Source organism: Tyto alba, unplaced genomic scaffold (genome assembly GCF_018691265.1).
Source record: "Tyto alba isolate M040663 unplaced genomic scaffold, T.alba_DEE_v4.0 Super-Scaffold_13, whole genome shotgun sequence".
Lineage (NCBI taxonomy): Eukaryota > Metazoa > Chordata > Aves > Strigiformes > Tytonidae > Tyto > Tyto alba.
Genome location: NW_024881275.1, coordinates 36,758,833 through 36,775,155, shown reverse-complemented (window position 1 = coordinate 36,775,155; position 16,323 = coordinate 36,758,833). Strand labels below are relative to the sequence as shown.

The window sequence follows — 16,323 nt, the reverse complement described above, 5'->3', positions numbered from 1 at the left end:
TTTTTAAATATTATTCTTATCTGAAGACTGCAGAGTTCTTTTTTTTTTTTTTTTTTTTTTTTTTTTTCTGAACTGAATTTAACATTCAAATGAAAGATTTTTGGGGAGGTGTGTTTCTTCCTGTGTTTATGTATGTCTTTTTCTTAAGAGGGTAAAAAAAATAATCTGTTTGTGATGTTGCTACTTCCAAGTAATCCGAGGCTTGGCCTGAAATGGACCTTGTGAATATGGCCCCAGAAAGTCTAGGGCTAACCCAAAATGTGAGACAAATGTAAGGAATTTATTGCAGCAGCAGGAAATGGTTATCGTTCCTGCTACTTGTATGTTATCTCAGCACAGCACCATTTTTAAAAGCTTTCATTTATTAGATAGTAAAGCTACAAAAATGGAAAAATAAGGCTGATTACACAGGATTGTATATAAACTACATTGTCTACTACTTTTATAATGAAGCTGCTTTCTGTCTGGTTAAAAATTAAATGTAAGTTTGTTACTGGCTAGTCATTACTTAATTTAAAGAAAGCAAGCAAAAGTAACAGAAAGACACTTAGTTTTGTGCCATAGTAGGTATTACTTTCTTCAGAAACTCTGAGAGACAGTTCCTCCAGTGAGGATCAACAAAAATGTAGTGTAATTTTGCCTTAATTATCATGAAGTCTTGGTTATTAATACTGTTTGTTGATTATTGGATGTGAGGCAAATGAAAAATTTTCTGCCATAATTAAGTATTAGGTGAGGAAATTACTTACTTAAGCTTTAGTTTATTTGAATTATTACATTATAGCCCATTTCAGGAAGTTCTGTTTTTATTACATACCTGCAGGTGTTTAGCTTCTAGAGCATTTCACAGCGAAACCATAGGGATTGTAATTTACAACAATCTGTGTCATTAACAGTTCTCCTAACCTACTTTTGATGTGCACTATATTTATTATCTTTTTGTTTGTTTTTATGTTTTAACAGGATCCATTTGCAGCAATTCAGCAGTTCCCTTTAATTGGCCAGCTTCTAGGAAGGCTTTGTTGGAATCCTTATGTTGTAGGATACGGTAAGAACGTGTAACGATACTTCTTCAGCAGTTCCATAAACTTTATTCTGTAGGAATTAAGAAAATACAACTTGTTACATACTTTCATTTTTTCCATTAAAACACAGCATTCTTTTTTATTTAAGTAAAATTTTCAGATGAAAAGGTCAGCCAAGCTAATTAAAATATGTGGCACTGAGAAATCTTAAATTTACTTTTGAAGCTAATTAATTTCATTAGTTGTAAAATCTTGATGACGGAGCAGTAGGTTTTAAACTCTGTTTATGTGCATCATGATTTCTACTTGTTTTCTTGTTGTATTAATTACATTTTTGTTAGGTTCTCAGACTGTACAAAATCTAGTGTTTCTTACTACTTTCAACAGAAGTTATACATCAGAATAGTCTATTATCTGTGCTAATACAGAAGAATTAATTTTTCTGATACTTGGTTGTTTTTTTTAATTAGTGTAAACCTCTACTAAGTGATGATTGTGTGTGTTTTTATTGAGTTTATTCTGAATGTGTGTTTTACCCATCTTGCAATCTAGTGAAAATGCACATAGAATCAAAAGCAAAACAGTAAAGTGGTTACACAGGGAAAAGGCTTAAGAAAAACCAAAAGCCTCCTACTGGTAGTGTATATATGTGTAGGTGAGAATAAAGAAGAGAAAAGAAATTGGGGACAGGAAAACTGTTGGGGAGGAGGAGACATTGCTTGTGCTACCTCACCAGCATTTCAGTACATTTTTTGGGAACTGAGATGTTGATATATTGATAAATTACTTGGGATCTACTTTTAAGCAGAAAACTAATTCTGAGCTTCTCTCTGAGCCACTTAACCTTTTGTTAGTCTTCTGCTACTACAATGACTACAAAAAAAAAGTGGCATTTTGTCTCTTCTGCTTTATGCTTCCTTTTGGGGAAATATGGGAAAGGACAATTTTTGTTTTCACCTGGAAGGGCTTATTAAGTCAAGCACAGCATTAGGCTAAAGTGATCATATGTCTTCTGGTTTGGCTTTATCATCTTCTAGTCAACTCCAAGCATGGGCAGAATGAACTTGTCTCTAAACACATGGTAGATGTGTGTTATGTTAGCACTTCCTCTCTGAAAGGAAAATTTGGGGAAAAACCCCATAGATTTAAATGTAGATCACTTTTTCAGAGCAGCAAATGTGTGCATTTGTGGCACCTTTTGAGAAAAGCCTTTTTCATGCTTTATAGATTTATTTTTACAATGAAGAAGTTCCCTTTTTAATCATGATTTCAGTTTCTGAGAGTCTTGGTAACTGTTGTTGTTTACAACTACATACATGCTTCTAAGTTTTTGCTTGGAATATACAAGTCTTTAGACAATCAGTTTTTCTGAGCTGACAGTATATTACGGTATAGAAAGTAGCTTCATCTATATTTTTCATCAAAGTTGAAAGCCATCTATTTCTGCTCTTGACTCCTTTTCACAACAAACCCAGCAATACGTTCTTGATTTTCTGTAGTAATTTCCTCTTCCTTGGGATCCTTCAGCATTTTCTTCAGAAAGAAAAGCAAGCACTTTTTCTGCAAGTTGATCATTACCTCTGATGACTGCAAGAGAATGGAGTTTTACTACTGGGTTTTTTTTGCTCTCAAAGTTGCAAGCAAGCCAATGCAGAGAACTTAACTTGCTCAGAATGGAATCCTACACTTTAATGCTTAAAGATGAGTCAAGGAGATTTTTCTGACATAACAGACCTGAAGATGTCTGCTTATACATTCCCACCACTTCCTCTTTTTAGAGCCACCTGAGCACCTTTTGGACTGCTAGCATTTTAGATTCAGCAGATTTTCATTTTGTTTGGCGCTAGTTCTGAAGATATTATATGAGATAGTGCTGGTTTTAGCAGATGCTGTCTTTCAAGTGGGTTTCATGTAATTTCTCATTTGGATAAATAGCTCATTCAGGCATGTTTCTGAGACCAGGCCACCCTCACGGTAGAGGGAACTAATTTTGTTCAGTTCAGTCTTTAATACTAATAAATGGAGGAGGAAAAACATTATACTTCTGCATCATGTCCAAACCACAATACCTGTCACCTTAGATGAATGTCTGTTGATGCTGGAAGCTGACATGGCTGACCACTCAGTACAGGAAGCGTGGTCTCCAAGGGAAAATAATCTCCTCATAAACACTCCTGAGCAGGAGGTGACCAAGTTAGCCTTATTTAGAACACTAATGTGAAGGAAACATGACTGAAGAAAATCTCATGGCTGTACTTGTGGTCCTAAACCACAAGGGATACATGAGGAATTCAGTCTTGGTAAAGAATTCTGATGTTTTTTTTCTGTGGGCTGGGGGATTATCTTCTCAGTAGGACCCTCCTGGTTTGAGTTTTGAGCTGAAATTTCTTGAATCCCAAACTAATAGTATAAATGCTGGGGAATTTCTTGATGGCTCTGGATGTCAGTATATGTGTGTGAATGTGCATGCTTATATATGTATTCATTTCCATGGAAAGTTCAGTTCTAGCTAGTCAACATTTTCTGATGTATTTCAATAAAATTTTACAACCAGCTCTAAAAAGAATATTTCTGGCTGTAAGATTATGGTTTTCTTATTAGTTCCTTGCATCTGGCCTCATTCATGACAGGGTATTTATAAACTGACTGTATCATAGGATGATTGAGACCACACTGTGTTATGAGAAGAATACTGCCTTTTTTTTTTTTAATTTTTGATGTGAGACTGGTAGGGAAGAAATGTGATCTGATTAATCGTAAAGGTTTGGGCTTTTGTTTGCGTCTTTTTTATTGTTGGCTTTTTATTTTTTACAAAATGTCTTCCAAGCTCTTAAATTTCCTACAGAAAATTTTAATTCCTTTAGTTGGCACTACAACATTAACCTACTTAAGAAGATTGTTGGTGACCTTTTTTGGGATATAATTTCTACTGTTGAGTTACTGATTTTCTTCCTCTGGATGTATTAATTAGGTATTTATCTGGGTAGTGAGCGTTCTTTCATGCCATAAGAACATCAAATGTTTTCGTTCATATCCTGATAATGATTTTCAGTGCGTATCGTGATGGTATGTTTTCCATGGGGATCAGTGTTACTAGAAAAATGGGAGGGAGAAACCCACCGGTATGGTTTCTGTGGCTCCCAGTGTTTGGTCTTTTGAGATTATTATCTTTTGCAGCTACCATAAATAAGGTCTGCCCCTCTCTTATTTTTAATCTTCTCATCTTTCATCCCCAGTTCCAAAGCAGTTGTGAAAAGAAAACAGTGAACTTCAGAGTGGCCCTCAGAGTGTCACTGGGTACTTTAGCAAGAGGACTGTATGGTCCCTTTTCCTAATTTTCACAGATCTATGTGAGTCTACTTTGGTTTTGGCTGTAGTCAAAAAGTAATTTTTACTGGTAAAATTGAGTAGCTGTACAAGTCCCTTATTTTTTGGGAACTGTTGGCATAGCTATGACACCAAAATGAGTTGGTTTCACTTAGGTTGAAGTTAGAATGTGTCTAGCTAAATCTGTGTAAACTCGTTATGCTGGCAAAGAGTGTCAGTATATCATTTATCCAAGCTTTGTTTTAATCATTTTAGCTTTCATCATACTGATTTACATTTCTGACAGGCAAACAATATATGCAATTTACTTTATAGTGTGCAGGAAGTCATCATGTGTAGCAAAAAGACTTCTCGTCCAGAATTCTAATTAAGCAGTTACATGCATTTTTTTTCACCTCTCTCCTTTATTTTTTTTAGGTCAAAACAAAACTGTAAGTTAAATAAAGTGACTTAATGGCATACTGTAGATATATGGTATAAATAGGATAAGTCAAAAGTATGATCACTTGAACTACATACACTTTATTTGGGATAGGCTATTTGGACTTGATTTCCACACACACCCCCATTTCTTTCTATATAGTTTGACTTTTTTTTTCACAATAGAATTCATACAATTTAAAATTATGTCAAAAGCCATACTTTATGAACAGGCAGTATTTTAGTACTAGTAATTAATAATGTTTAAAATATTAATTTTCCAAGAAGCAAATGGCTATTGTTTAGCCTTTTAAACAAATAAAACAGTATTTGTTTATTTTTCCTCCCATGTAATTTCATATCAGATTTTAGATGGAATGTTTTTTGAAGAAGATTTGGAGGAGTTGCCTCTTAGTGCTGATGTCTGAATACTAGTTGGATATAGTTACAATCAAAGTATAAGGATACTTTGAATTCCTGCTGAGCTGTATGCAAGATGTCTCCTTTAACTCCAGTCTTAAACAACCTAGGAAATCATTAACCTTGTAAAAATCCGTATTAAAAAAAAAAAAAAATCCCCAAACACAGAATACAGGATACCCCAAATTGTAGTCAGTTAAATGTGTATGTTTGAGAAACCATTTCTGTGTGGAGATGTTAGTCAGTGGGAGGCCAGTAATGGCCTACAGGCTTGTTGGACATTTATTGAGGAATACTGGTTTAAATCAATATTAACTTCTCTGATCACCTGGTGAAAATACAGGCATAACTTAATGGAAGTTTTATTTTTTTCTTCAGGCTTTGCCAAGGAAGCTTCTAAATAATACTGTTTATTGCATCCTGGATAACAAATACACAGAAGACAAAAGAAATCATGTATTGAGCTTGATAATCAAATTGTCTCCTAATATAATTTCTAAAACTCATGTAGTATTACTGTTTTCTATTATTTTAACAAGAATAATATCACTTACTAAGTGAATATTGTATCAGAGCTACACTACTACATCCAATTTTCATAATTTTGTTCACACGGTTTTATTCTGGTATGAAATTCAGTGTAGAGACCTTTGGTATCTGCCAAAAAAAGAAAAAAAAAAGCCTATTGAAAACAAAGTAGTGGGAAATAATCATGAGTTAAATGACTCTTCAACTACTTACTCCATATAATCAGCTCCTCTATAATATCTGTGCATCTGACCAGTGGCAGTATTGCTCAATATAGTAAGCTTTTAGAGAAGGCAACTAATTTACAACAGTGGGTTAGAATTAAGTGAAACGTAATCTGATCCTAAACAGAAAATCAAAATAGGTTTTTTTCCATCAGCATTTAGCTATTTTGCTGTCTGCAGAAATGTCATTTTCCTGAAGCATGGAGAATCAGTATATTCTTATGGAAAACTCTGTTTTACGTTCTTGTTATGAATGATTTCATATTTCACAAACTTTACTTTTTCAGAAGTGAGCATTCTTTAGTTGTGCAAGCTTTGGGCACAATGTAATAACTATTTTACTACTGTTGATTACTGTTTATGATTAATGATATTATTTAGATACTGAATTGGAAGTTCCTTGATGATAGCTTCAAGTATTATTTATGTAAATGAATCACAAAGTCATGCATGCTTCTTAAGACCATATAAATATTGTATAGATTTTGAACTCTTTGATACCTCTTAAACTGTTATTGAAGGAAATGATTACACAAGAACTACATATGAATAACATTAAATGTATGTTGTGAAGCTGGTAGAATAGAAGCATTATGAGTTGAGGCTGATATTTAGGGCTTTAGTTTTGTGGATGGATAGGGGTTGTTCTGTGTAATTCTGTCTGTATTTTGATTTTTTTTTTCTCCCTTCTAAATGTATCCTTATTTGCTTTTTTCCCTGCAGATGAAAGCCAGAAGACTCTGATGTGGTGCTTATGTTGTCTATACAGCAGTGAACCACAGAACCCTGTGGAATCGAAGGCCAACAGCTGGATACGGGTAAATGAATGAATCCTTCCCAGGACTGTTTTGAATTAAATTATTTAAAGGTGCTACATCTATAGCATAGAGACACTGTCATTTAAGAAACTGCTCCAAACACAACTTGCATACATATTGTGTTGAAGTATATATCACTCTATAACACAGTCAGTGCTAATCTGTCATTTTAAATATTAAAAATATGTGGCATTATAAAGTGGATAGTTTTGATGACTTTTAACCTAATAGATTCACCAACTGTGAATAGTGAGCAACGACCGCAAATCAGAAAGGAAGAAAGTGTTATTAAGAAAAAAAATAACCTTTCAATTAGGATAAAATAAATAACCTGGAGAAATGCCATAGTTTGTTTTGAAAACAGCTTATATTTGTTCTTTAATTTTATCCTTTTTTGCTTTTGTTTAATCCCCTGCCTATGAAGAATTTAATTGTATCCAAACTTTCTTCAAAGGCAGTCAGAGAGGGGGGGAGTAGTGCTTGTGTGTGGATTTATATTTAGTGACTTAAGGAATAATGAATCCTTAACTTGAATCACAGATTCAGGGTTTTGCATGGCACATCTGTTCATATTTTATATATTTCCACACTGAGCTAGCAAAGCACATCAGCATGTAAATAACTTGCAGCACATTGATGCTTAATGCTTTACATTGCTGAATAGTAATTTGAGGGTGCAGTGTTACTGATTTGATGTCCTTGCATTCTCCATGGGTCAATGTCAAAATACGGTTAAAAATATTAATAGAATTGTTAATGTATTTTAAAAATATTTTATAGTTCTCGCAACTAGTGAGATTGTAGCAGCCTGATCATTATTTGTGTATGTCTGCTAAAGCTGAAGATACACCTAGGCTTCTCTAAGTTAGTTTCTTACTTACTGGTTGACTTCGTAAATGTCAGTTTAGGTATGCATGTAATAATAGGTTGTACAGATTATAAAATAGGCAAAGATTCTGCAGATGTTTATGTTGGTAAAAAAACTATTAAACTGTGTAGTATTATTGATTTAGGTGCTGTAATCTCAGCAGTAAGTTCTCACAAACTTTCAGATGCACTTGGGTGCCTGTATGTACCTTTTTGGTGGGTTGTACTACATGCCATGAAATTCTCAACAACTTAATGCTAACTAAAATCACCCTTATTTTATTCATGTCTTTGACCTTTTCAAAGAGGATTTTCCTGAGGTTATTGGAATTCACAGTGTGGCAATGCTTGAACACCAAAGTAAAGTGATGCAAAAAAATAATCTGCCTTTTGTAATGTAGTCTTGCCAGTTGGGTGTATTCTTCCTAATGACTTAGCAGATGCACAGTAGCACACCCTTCGTTATCAAACTGATAGAAATTTGTCATTTTATTTGTTGTTAGTAGCAGTGTATGCATTAATGATGTTAAGTTATGAGGGAGAGCTGTACTCAGACAATCTTCTAGACATAGCTTCTGTTTCTGGGAGGGAAAAAACCAGTTGTTTTAGTCTAGGTCAGTTGACTTATCTGATTGATGTAACTGAACTGGTGGTGTGGCTGATATAAGAAAAAGTATCAAGTACACAAGAACAAACAGTTGGGGGTGGATGAGGGTGGGACTGCTGCTTTTGGCAGCACTACCACCTGACGCTGTCTTAGGCTGGGACTAACATTTAAGCATTTGATATAAGCTTCACTGTAGTCTGCAGAAATATTTCCACCCACTCCGTGTGTTTGAATCAACCTTAATAGTCATTGTGACTTGATGGGCCAAGAGTTAACCTAAAAGTGATAGAGAAGAGGGCATAGAGGCGTTCAAAGCACAAACATGTCTTACTAGCTATTTTTGTCATTCAGCACTTCTCTAGTTGCCTGAAGTAGGAGTAGCATAATATGATCTGAAATGTAATATGTTCATATTTTGATTGGAGGGAAAGAAAGAGCTCTTGGAAAGCTTCTAATTAAAAAAAAAAAAAAAAAGTAAGGGGTGTTGCAAAATGCACAATATAACAATACAGAAATTGAGATTTAAAGAAGAGGTATTATTAAACTGTTTTCTACAGTTAGGATTTCTTCTTGGTTTCTTACTGACCATTAAGCATCATCACAAAGCTTTTTGAAGAAAGTGCTTTTATCTCTTTTTCATAATCTGCATTGTAATTCTAGCCACCGGAAACTGCGATATAATGACTGTATGCGTGTTTGTACAGAAGAACCCAAGTTAAATATTTTGTGACTATTGAAAGGTTTCTTTTGCCATGTGTGATGATGATGTATATTTTGAAGAAAAATTCATACAGTAAGTCTGTTGACCCACTTAGAGCATTAAAGCACTAAAGCAGTTCAGTAAGAAACAGTCTTATTTTCCATATTATATGTTCTCAGAAGGTTGTCGCAGAGAGGGATCAAGACACATTTGCTGTGAGAGCCATAATTTGGGGTTTGCATCAGCTGTTTTCATATTGACTGGATGACCAAGCTCTGCAGTGGTTTGATCTAACCTCAGCCTTGTTTGTAATATGATGGGAGCTCTTTACAGTGAGGATATTCACTTTCTGGTGGAGAATGTGGCAAACACATTGTGGTACACTATGGAAGAAATGGCCGAAAGTCTAAAATATACAGTTGAAACAAATTCTTGTGTGGAGTTGGGAAGCAAGGTCATTTTGTGGCTACATGATGTAAAGGCAATTGAAATTCAGAAGTTAATTCTAAATAAAGCTCTGAAATTTGAAAGCTACTTAAAAAGGTTTTTAGTATTATGGAAAAATTGCCTATACTTGGAATGAAATGATAGAGAATGTAAAGTATTTAAACTCTCCCTAGACAGTGTGGATGGAAAGCCATCCATGACCACACAGAATGGGGCTTTGTCTTGGGTCCATACACACTGACACAGGAGCCATGGAAAAGGACTTTACATATAGGAACTGCTGTTCAGTTTCCACAGGAGTGACCTTCACAGTAGCCTTGTCCTTTTGTCCTGCAGCTGAGAGTTGGTTTTATCACCTCAGTTTAATACTTCAGCATACACTGAGGAGGAATGCTGAGTTTTTAAAGAAGTAAAGGAGTTCACTGTGTAAGCCAGCATGCATCAAATAAACTGGGATCTCTGGGTGTACATTTAGTTGAAAATAGAACAAAGAAAATGTAAAAAAGCAAAGCAAACCAACCAAACAAAAACCCCACCCAAACAACTAAAAAATGAGGAGTGTATAATGGAGATAGATAACTTTACCTGCTTAATATTAACTGTTTAACAACAAAACCTTTTTAAAATTGCTTCCAGATTTTATGGGTTTTAAATGTGGCTTACTTGAAAATTTTATTCCCAAAATGCAAAGTTGTATCTTGGAAATTGATTGGAAAATTATATTATTCAGTCAAGTTAGTGGTGAATATTCATCTTTCCTTTGTTTTTATAGCTATGTACATTGACTATTAAATCACACATTGTTTTTTGTCATGGTAAGCTCAAGTTCCTAAAAAGTACTTTGTAGCCTTTCAGTGTGTCTTTCACTAAGGTCATTGATAGGAAGGCAGATCTCAAGTCTTGTTTTCAGATACTAAATTGCAGTTTCAAAGTAACAAAAAATGTAGAAAATCTGTGTTGTTTTTAATGACAAGAAGGGTAGCTACCAACTTGAATCTCATTATTTGTCAGTTTCAGAAACCAAGACAGTGCAGGCCTTTAAGTCTCTAAAAAAAAAAATGTTGAAAGAAATTACTTTTAATTAAAATGTGCAGTGTAAACTGTAGTGTTTTTAGTATCAGATGCTGTTTAAAATGGTAGTTTTAGGGGAGGTTTTTATAATTCTGAATTCTAGTGCTGGAATCTAGGTTCCATAGGTCTTCTATATAGCCAGACACTGTAGGAAGCCAAGATACCTGCTGCCACATCTTTCCCACTGATGAAATCAGTCATGATGTGGTGAAACCAGTCTCTAAGAAAGTGATTTAGGTTCTCTAGCTGGCCTTCTCTGAGCAGAGTGTTTTGGAGCTGTACAGTAACTGTGGTTCTAACATGGACTTCTGTTTGGTGGGTCTATAACAGCTTCAGTTATTATTGCAATCACATTGCAGCAACTAGAGAGCTTTTCTGAAGTAGATTTACATTTTATTAAGTTGGTCATACTTACTCCTCTGCTCTCAGTTTGTAACCTGTGTTTATGAATTGTTTATGTTTCAAATACTTTTTTTGTTGTTTTGTTTTGGATGGCCATACATACTTGTGTGAGTGTTACAGCCCATCCGTTTACAAACTGGGTAAAACAAGAACAGTTAATATCCCTTTTCTAAAATTTAAAAAAAAAAATTTATTTTTGAACATTAGATACATTCTTTTCAATGCTTTAGTTTCCCTCAAAGGAATACAAAGGAACAAGAGAATGTATACATAATAGCTTAAACACAGGGGTGGAAGGCCTATCAGCTTTGGCACGTGTTTTTAGAGGTGGTTTCAGGGATTGGTCAAATTTTCTTTTCTGGAAATGTGTAGTTCTTTTGGGTATCTGTATCCAGTACAAGGCCACATTATATTAATGGCTGCAAAGGTAATAGGTGTTCTTTGTAAGAGTAATTTTTAATGGTACTGGAATTCAAAAATTATTTTTGTTATATTTTCCAAAATAGTTATTGAAACTTGTGAATTTTATCTTTCATAAGATTTCATACATGTTTTCTTCTATCAGTGTTATTCTGGAAGATTTTTGAACTGAGGATGGTATGATGCCAAATTGATGTAAAAATTCTGTTTCAGCAAGTTATTTTATTATGTGAGTTTCTAGTTCCTCAACAGAACTGTGTGAAAATAATGTTCCTATGAAAATACTAAAACTGATTAAAAAAAAAAAAAGGGGCCTCTAAAAGTCTGACTCATCTATTAATCATTTGTGAATGTTGCTGAGATATTTCTGCTGTAAGACCAAGGTTTTGAATTACAGTCTGAAGTTCTTGCCTCCCCCCCTTTTAACGTCTCAATTTTCTGCTGAGCTAAGCAATATTGGTGGAAAGGTGGTGGGCACCACTTACTTCCAAATGTATACAATGGAAAGCAGAGGCCGTATCATTTCCTTCGGACACTGTCAGCACTCAGTGATCAAAGTTCACCACTTGAGAGTACCTCTTTGAGCATGCAGACGTAGTCTTTTCAGGTAAAGGATTTACTTTTTGCCAAATTTAGTGTGTGCAATAAAACTGCAACATGTGCTTGCTGGAGTTTCTCTGCTTTTGAGGGAAAAAGGAGGTTTACCAGAATTTCTTTATCGTCTTGTTATTTTTTGAATGGCAAACATGGAAACATGCTTGAAAACTGTTAGTCTAGTATGTGTTTAGTAGAACCCCTGCTTGTACAGCAATGCCTGAATGTTTCTGGTAGAAAGGGTTTTGTGGGGTTTTTTATTGTTTTGTTTGTTTTTTAATTTGGGTTGTAAGGCTGAAAACATAATGCCAAGGCCTTCTGTGTGGAATCTTTCCCTGTAGTTTTGCTTCACTTACCTCCTGTGGAGGGCACGTTAAAGCATCTGAATGGAAGTCTTGTTGTCCAGAAGAACAGAAGACATATAGCTCTCTTCCACATGCCAGCCTTTTGATGTACCTTGAAGTTGTATTTGTTTAGACTGAATCCGAGGGAATTCTGTCTAGTGTATTAAATTGTATTGAAGTGTTTTGCAGTGGATTGCGACTCCTCAAATAGTCCAGATCAAGAAATTTACTGCCAATTAAGCACAGGATGTTTGAGATTTTTAGTGATGTTCTCCGGATGACTTGGGTTTTTTTATGATCATCTTGACTTCTTAATTAAATTACAATTTTAATTGAGTTGGTTCAGTTAATGAAGCACTGACCTTTCACCCCTACTTCTGAATCTGTGCCAGAATTTTCAGCAAAATGGGTTTCTAAGACCTTTGCTTTTTATGTAGCAATATATCTAAGGCTGAGATGAAATAACATTGAAAGGATGGTCTCTTAGTGAGGGTTCAAAATGGAAATGTTTGTAGTTTACTTCTTGGGACAGATGCACCTGCACTGAAATGCTTAGTTACTTCTCACTGTAAAATTGCACTTGTGTGTGGTTTTCCTTTCCTCTTTAGATGTCAAATGCTTCTTCATTTGTATCTTGGATCTTCCAGCTGTCCAATCAGGTGTTACCATATTTGCCATTCTTAATAGTGTATTCATTGACATATGTTTTGATTAGGCAACAATATTCAGGAATAAAAGAAAAACAACACTGTTATAAAGACAAGAGTTGAGCAAAATGAAATTTCTTAAAATTTTAGGATTTAAGTGGACTTACTGTTTTGTCTGTCAGCAAAGAGTTGCTCGTTGATTTACTAGGACCTTGCAAGATTATCTAGTTACTTCTGTGCAAGTCTCATACAAATTGAAATAGAAGTATTACAGGAAAGAAGTTAGAAAGTAGATAGTGATGGAACTGTGGGAAAGTTATTGAGTATAGCTGAGAGAAAAAAAAAAAAAAAAACCAAACTGGAAAGAGTCATGTTAAGAAAAGGTCAGGGAATGTGAAAGTTATGTTTATGTGCATGTTTTCATGTATTTTAGCTCCTATTTGAAATGAGTTACCAAAACATTTTCAAAATTTGTATCACAAGGAGGATAGTAAGGCATGACAGTAAATCATGAAGGAACTGAGAGGGACCAGATTATCTTTGAGGAATACAAGGATTCTCATCGTGTCTGTATAAAGTATCCAAAATAGCAGTGAGCAAGGGACATCTTCAACTAGATCAGGTTTCTCAGAGCCCCATCCAACCTGACCTTGAGTATTTCCAGGGATGGGGCATCTACAACCACTCTGGGCAACCTGTTTCAGTGTTTAACCACCCTCATCGTAAAAAATTTCTTCTTTATATTTAGTCTAAATCTTTTAGTTTAAAACCATTACCCCTCGTCCTATGACTATAGGCCCTACTGAAGAGTTTGTCCATGTCTTTCTTATAAGCCCTTTCAGGTATTGAAAGGTGGCCCCTATAAGGTCTTAGGAGCTTAGAATAAGGGAACTGTATTTTCTTCCTATGTCTGTTTTATGGGAATAAGCTTATTTTGTTGGATGTATGCCTTGTATGTATTTGGTAAAATGCAGTATGCCAAGTATATGAGGAAAAGCTTGGAACTGGACACAGCTGTCTGCAGTACATAGTAATGACAACTTTGTTGCTTTTTGTGATAGCTGTTTACTGATTTATGAACAGTGGTGTATATTCTTACATACCAGTAGATGGCATTCTTCATGTTACATACGGGTGCACATGTGTTTGTTTTATGTTAGTAAGTACACAGCTTTCCATTTCATAGCATTCCTAATACATATTATTCTAAGGGAAGATGAACATTTTCTTTTAATAGTAGTCTCTAGATTAGAAGCCAGCTTCACTGCTGTCTGGATTGCGTGGCATTAGTTTTGAGTCTTAGCTGTCTAAGAATGCCTGTACTAGTGAGAATTCTGTGTTAAGTTTCCTGAAATTTTGGACAAGAATTTAGGATACTCACTAATAAGAAAATTAATTTAATGATCTTCTTTCCTCTGTGCACAGTCCTTGCAGTTGAGCTGATTTTCGTCTTTTCTTGCCCACAATTAGTCCAGAGATGTTGAAGAATTCGGCCTGTGTTTTCACTTGTTGCTATGATAATGACTAATTCTTCATATTTATATTTTTTTTGTAGTGCTTAGAGGCCCTTTGTATCTGAGGATCTGTTGTATTAAACACTGTACTTGAACAGTTTAGAAAACATTCTTGTTTCTGAAGTGGTTACAATGAAAGACTCATCCTAGAAATAGGTTTAGAAAAAAGAAGCAAAAAGAAACAACTGTTTCTTCCCTCCAGCCGCCTCTTTCCCTCACTATTATAAAATTGCAAATAGTATTGTGACCAGTGCAGGCTTTTTGTATTTCCCCTCCTTTGTTTTTCCCTAGACACATTTTATTATGTGGTTTCATGGTGACCCATTTATGTATGGTGATGCACTATATTTTTAAGGACAAGTCATCTATCTACTCTGCAATGTTTTTGGGTTGTCATCATAATGCGTGGTTTGCTGCTCCCATGCTTTAATTTATTCTGTCACCTTTTTCACTGCTGTTGGTTTCAGATGTTCATTTTCTGTAGGCGTGGGACTCTCCTCACAACGTCGGGTACGACAAAGCATCCATCCATTCTTTTGTTTCTGGTACGTTGTTAAGAGTAAGCCTTTTGCAGTGCTTTAGCACAGCAACTCTAGCAAGCGTAGTAAGCTGCAGAAAGGTATACCAGTAATTACCAGTAGATGGCACGCTCTGTTTTAAGTGGTTGCCAGTATGTACATCGCACAAACATGCATACACACAGAAGCATGCACTCTCACACACCGTTTTTAAAGAAAAGGGTAATTTAGATGTTGTTAGCGATTAAACGAATGGTAATAATATTGCAGCCTTTCCCTGGTTCCATCTGGATGTGTTTTGTTAGAAAGGTAGTATTACACAGTAATTTGCTTTCAATTTGTCATGAGGATGACAAATAAAGATGAGTGCTTCCTCTAAGGAAGAACCAAGTTGAACTTGACTTCTGCAATCAAATTAATGAGTATAAAATAATACTGTTGCAGAGCAAGCATGAACAGGCCATTCACTGGAGTTGGTAATGAAAAATAAAATTAGCTGTTGTGCATTACACTTTCACTTAAGCTGTTCTGTTACAAAAGTTTTCCATTCTTAGTTAAAACTAGAGCAATTATTAAATAAATATGCCACACAAAAAATGGAAACAGACAAAAACAGTCTACCACATATTCTCTTGCTAATGGTTGCCTGTTCTGGAGGATTTTGTGAACGTGCAAGAGATTCTGGATAATTACAAGCTAGTAATACCTTTTATGATAATGTTTTAAGTTTTGAGACTTTTAGATTATTTTTATAATTCATGATTAGTCAGACCATTAAAACACTTGGAACTTAACGTATTCTTTAAAATTTTATTATGCAATAGCAATATGTTCTCATAATTAATGAAAATTGAAATCCAATTTTAAATCCTACAGGCTCATATCCTGTGGACAGCTTGGGAAATGCAGTTTTTTATGGCATTTGTAAGCTGACAAGCCATCAGAGTTGCATCCAAGAAACCAGAACATTGTATTTGACTTGTGAGTCAAGGAATAATAAGGAAGCGTATTAGCTTTCTAAATAGAAAAAGCTGATTTAAAAATGTTTCCCAGATACAAAGGGAAAACATAAAAGATACTGCTTCTCAATTTTTTGTTTAAAGTTCTGTTTACATAGTTTTATTTTTTATGTGTGAAGCTAAATAAACAGAGTTATTTTGTTTTAAACTTGATCGATCCATTTAATAACAATGTTGACTAAATAACAGCAAACATAACAGAGTGAACATAATTGTCACAACTGTTAATCTGACAGTTTTCCCATTGTTTACTTAAGCAATAAAGGATCAGAAGCATTTATGCCAACCTAGCTGCTGGGTAGTTTTCAGTCCACCATGTTGTACAAGGAAGTTTACATATGTAATAATGGCAGGGACCATAAAGTTATGTTTTTCTCCCCTAGTCCAGCTCTCTTGATACATAGTGCATAT

The 16,323-nt window shown here is 34.8% G+C and overlaps 1 protein-coding gene across 2 annotated transcripts in view; it reads left to right on the top strand.

Annotated features, from left to right (window-relative positions):
* The window catches only part of FANCC (FA complementation group C), an 85,986-nt gene that overhangs the window by 14,084 nt on the left and 55,579 nt on the right, over nucleotides 1–16,323 (top strand). For both annotated transcript variants that reach the window (XM_042788117.1, XM_042788118.1), the window contains 2 exons: nucleotides 964–1,048; nucleotides 6,668–6,762. In XM_042788117.1, the coding sequence (XP_042644051.1) occupies nucleotides 964–1,048; nucleotides 6,668–6,762 (180 nt within the window). The remainder of the gene's footprint in view (nucleotides 1–963; nucleotides 1,049–6,667; nucleotides 6,763–16,323) is intronic.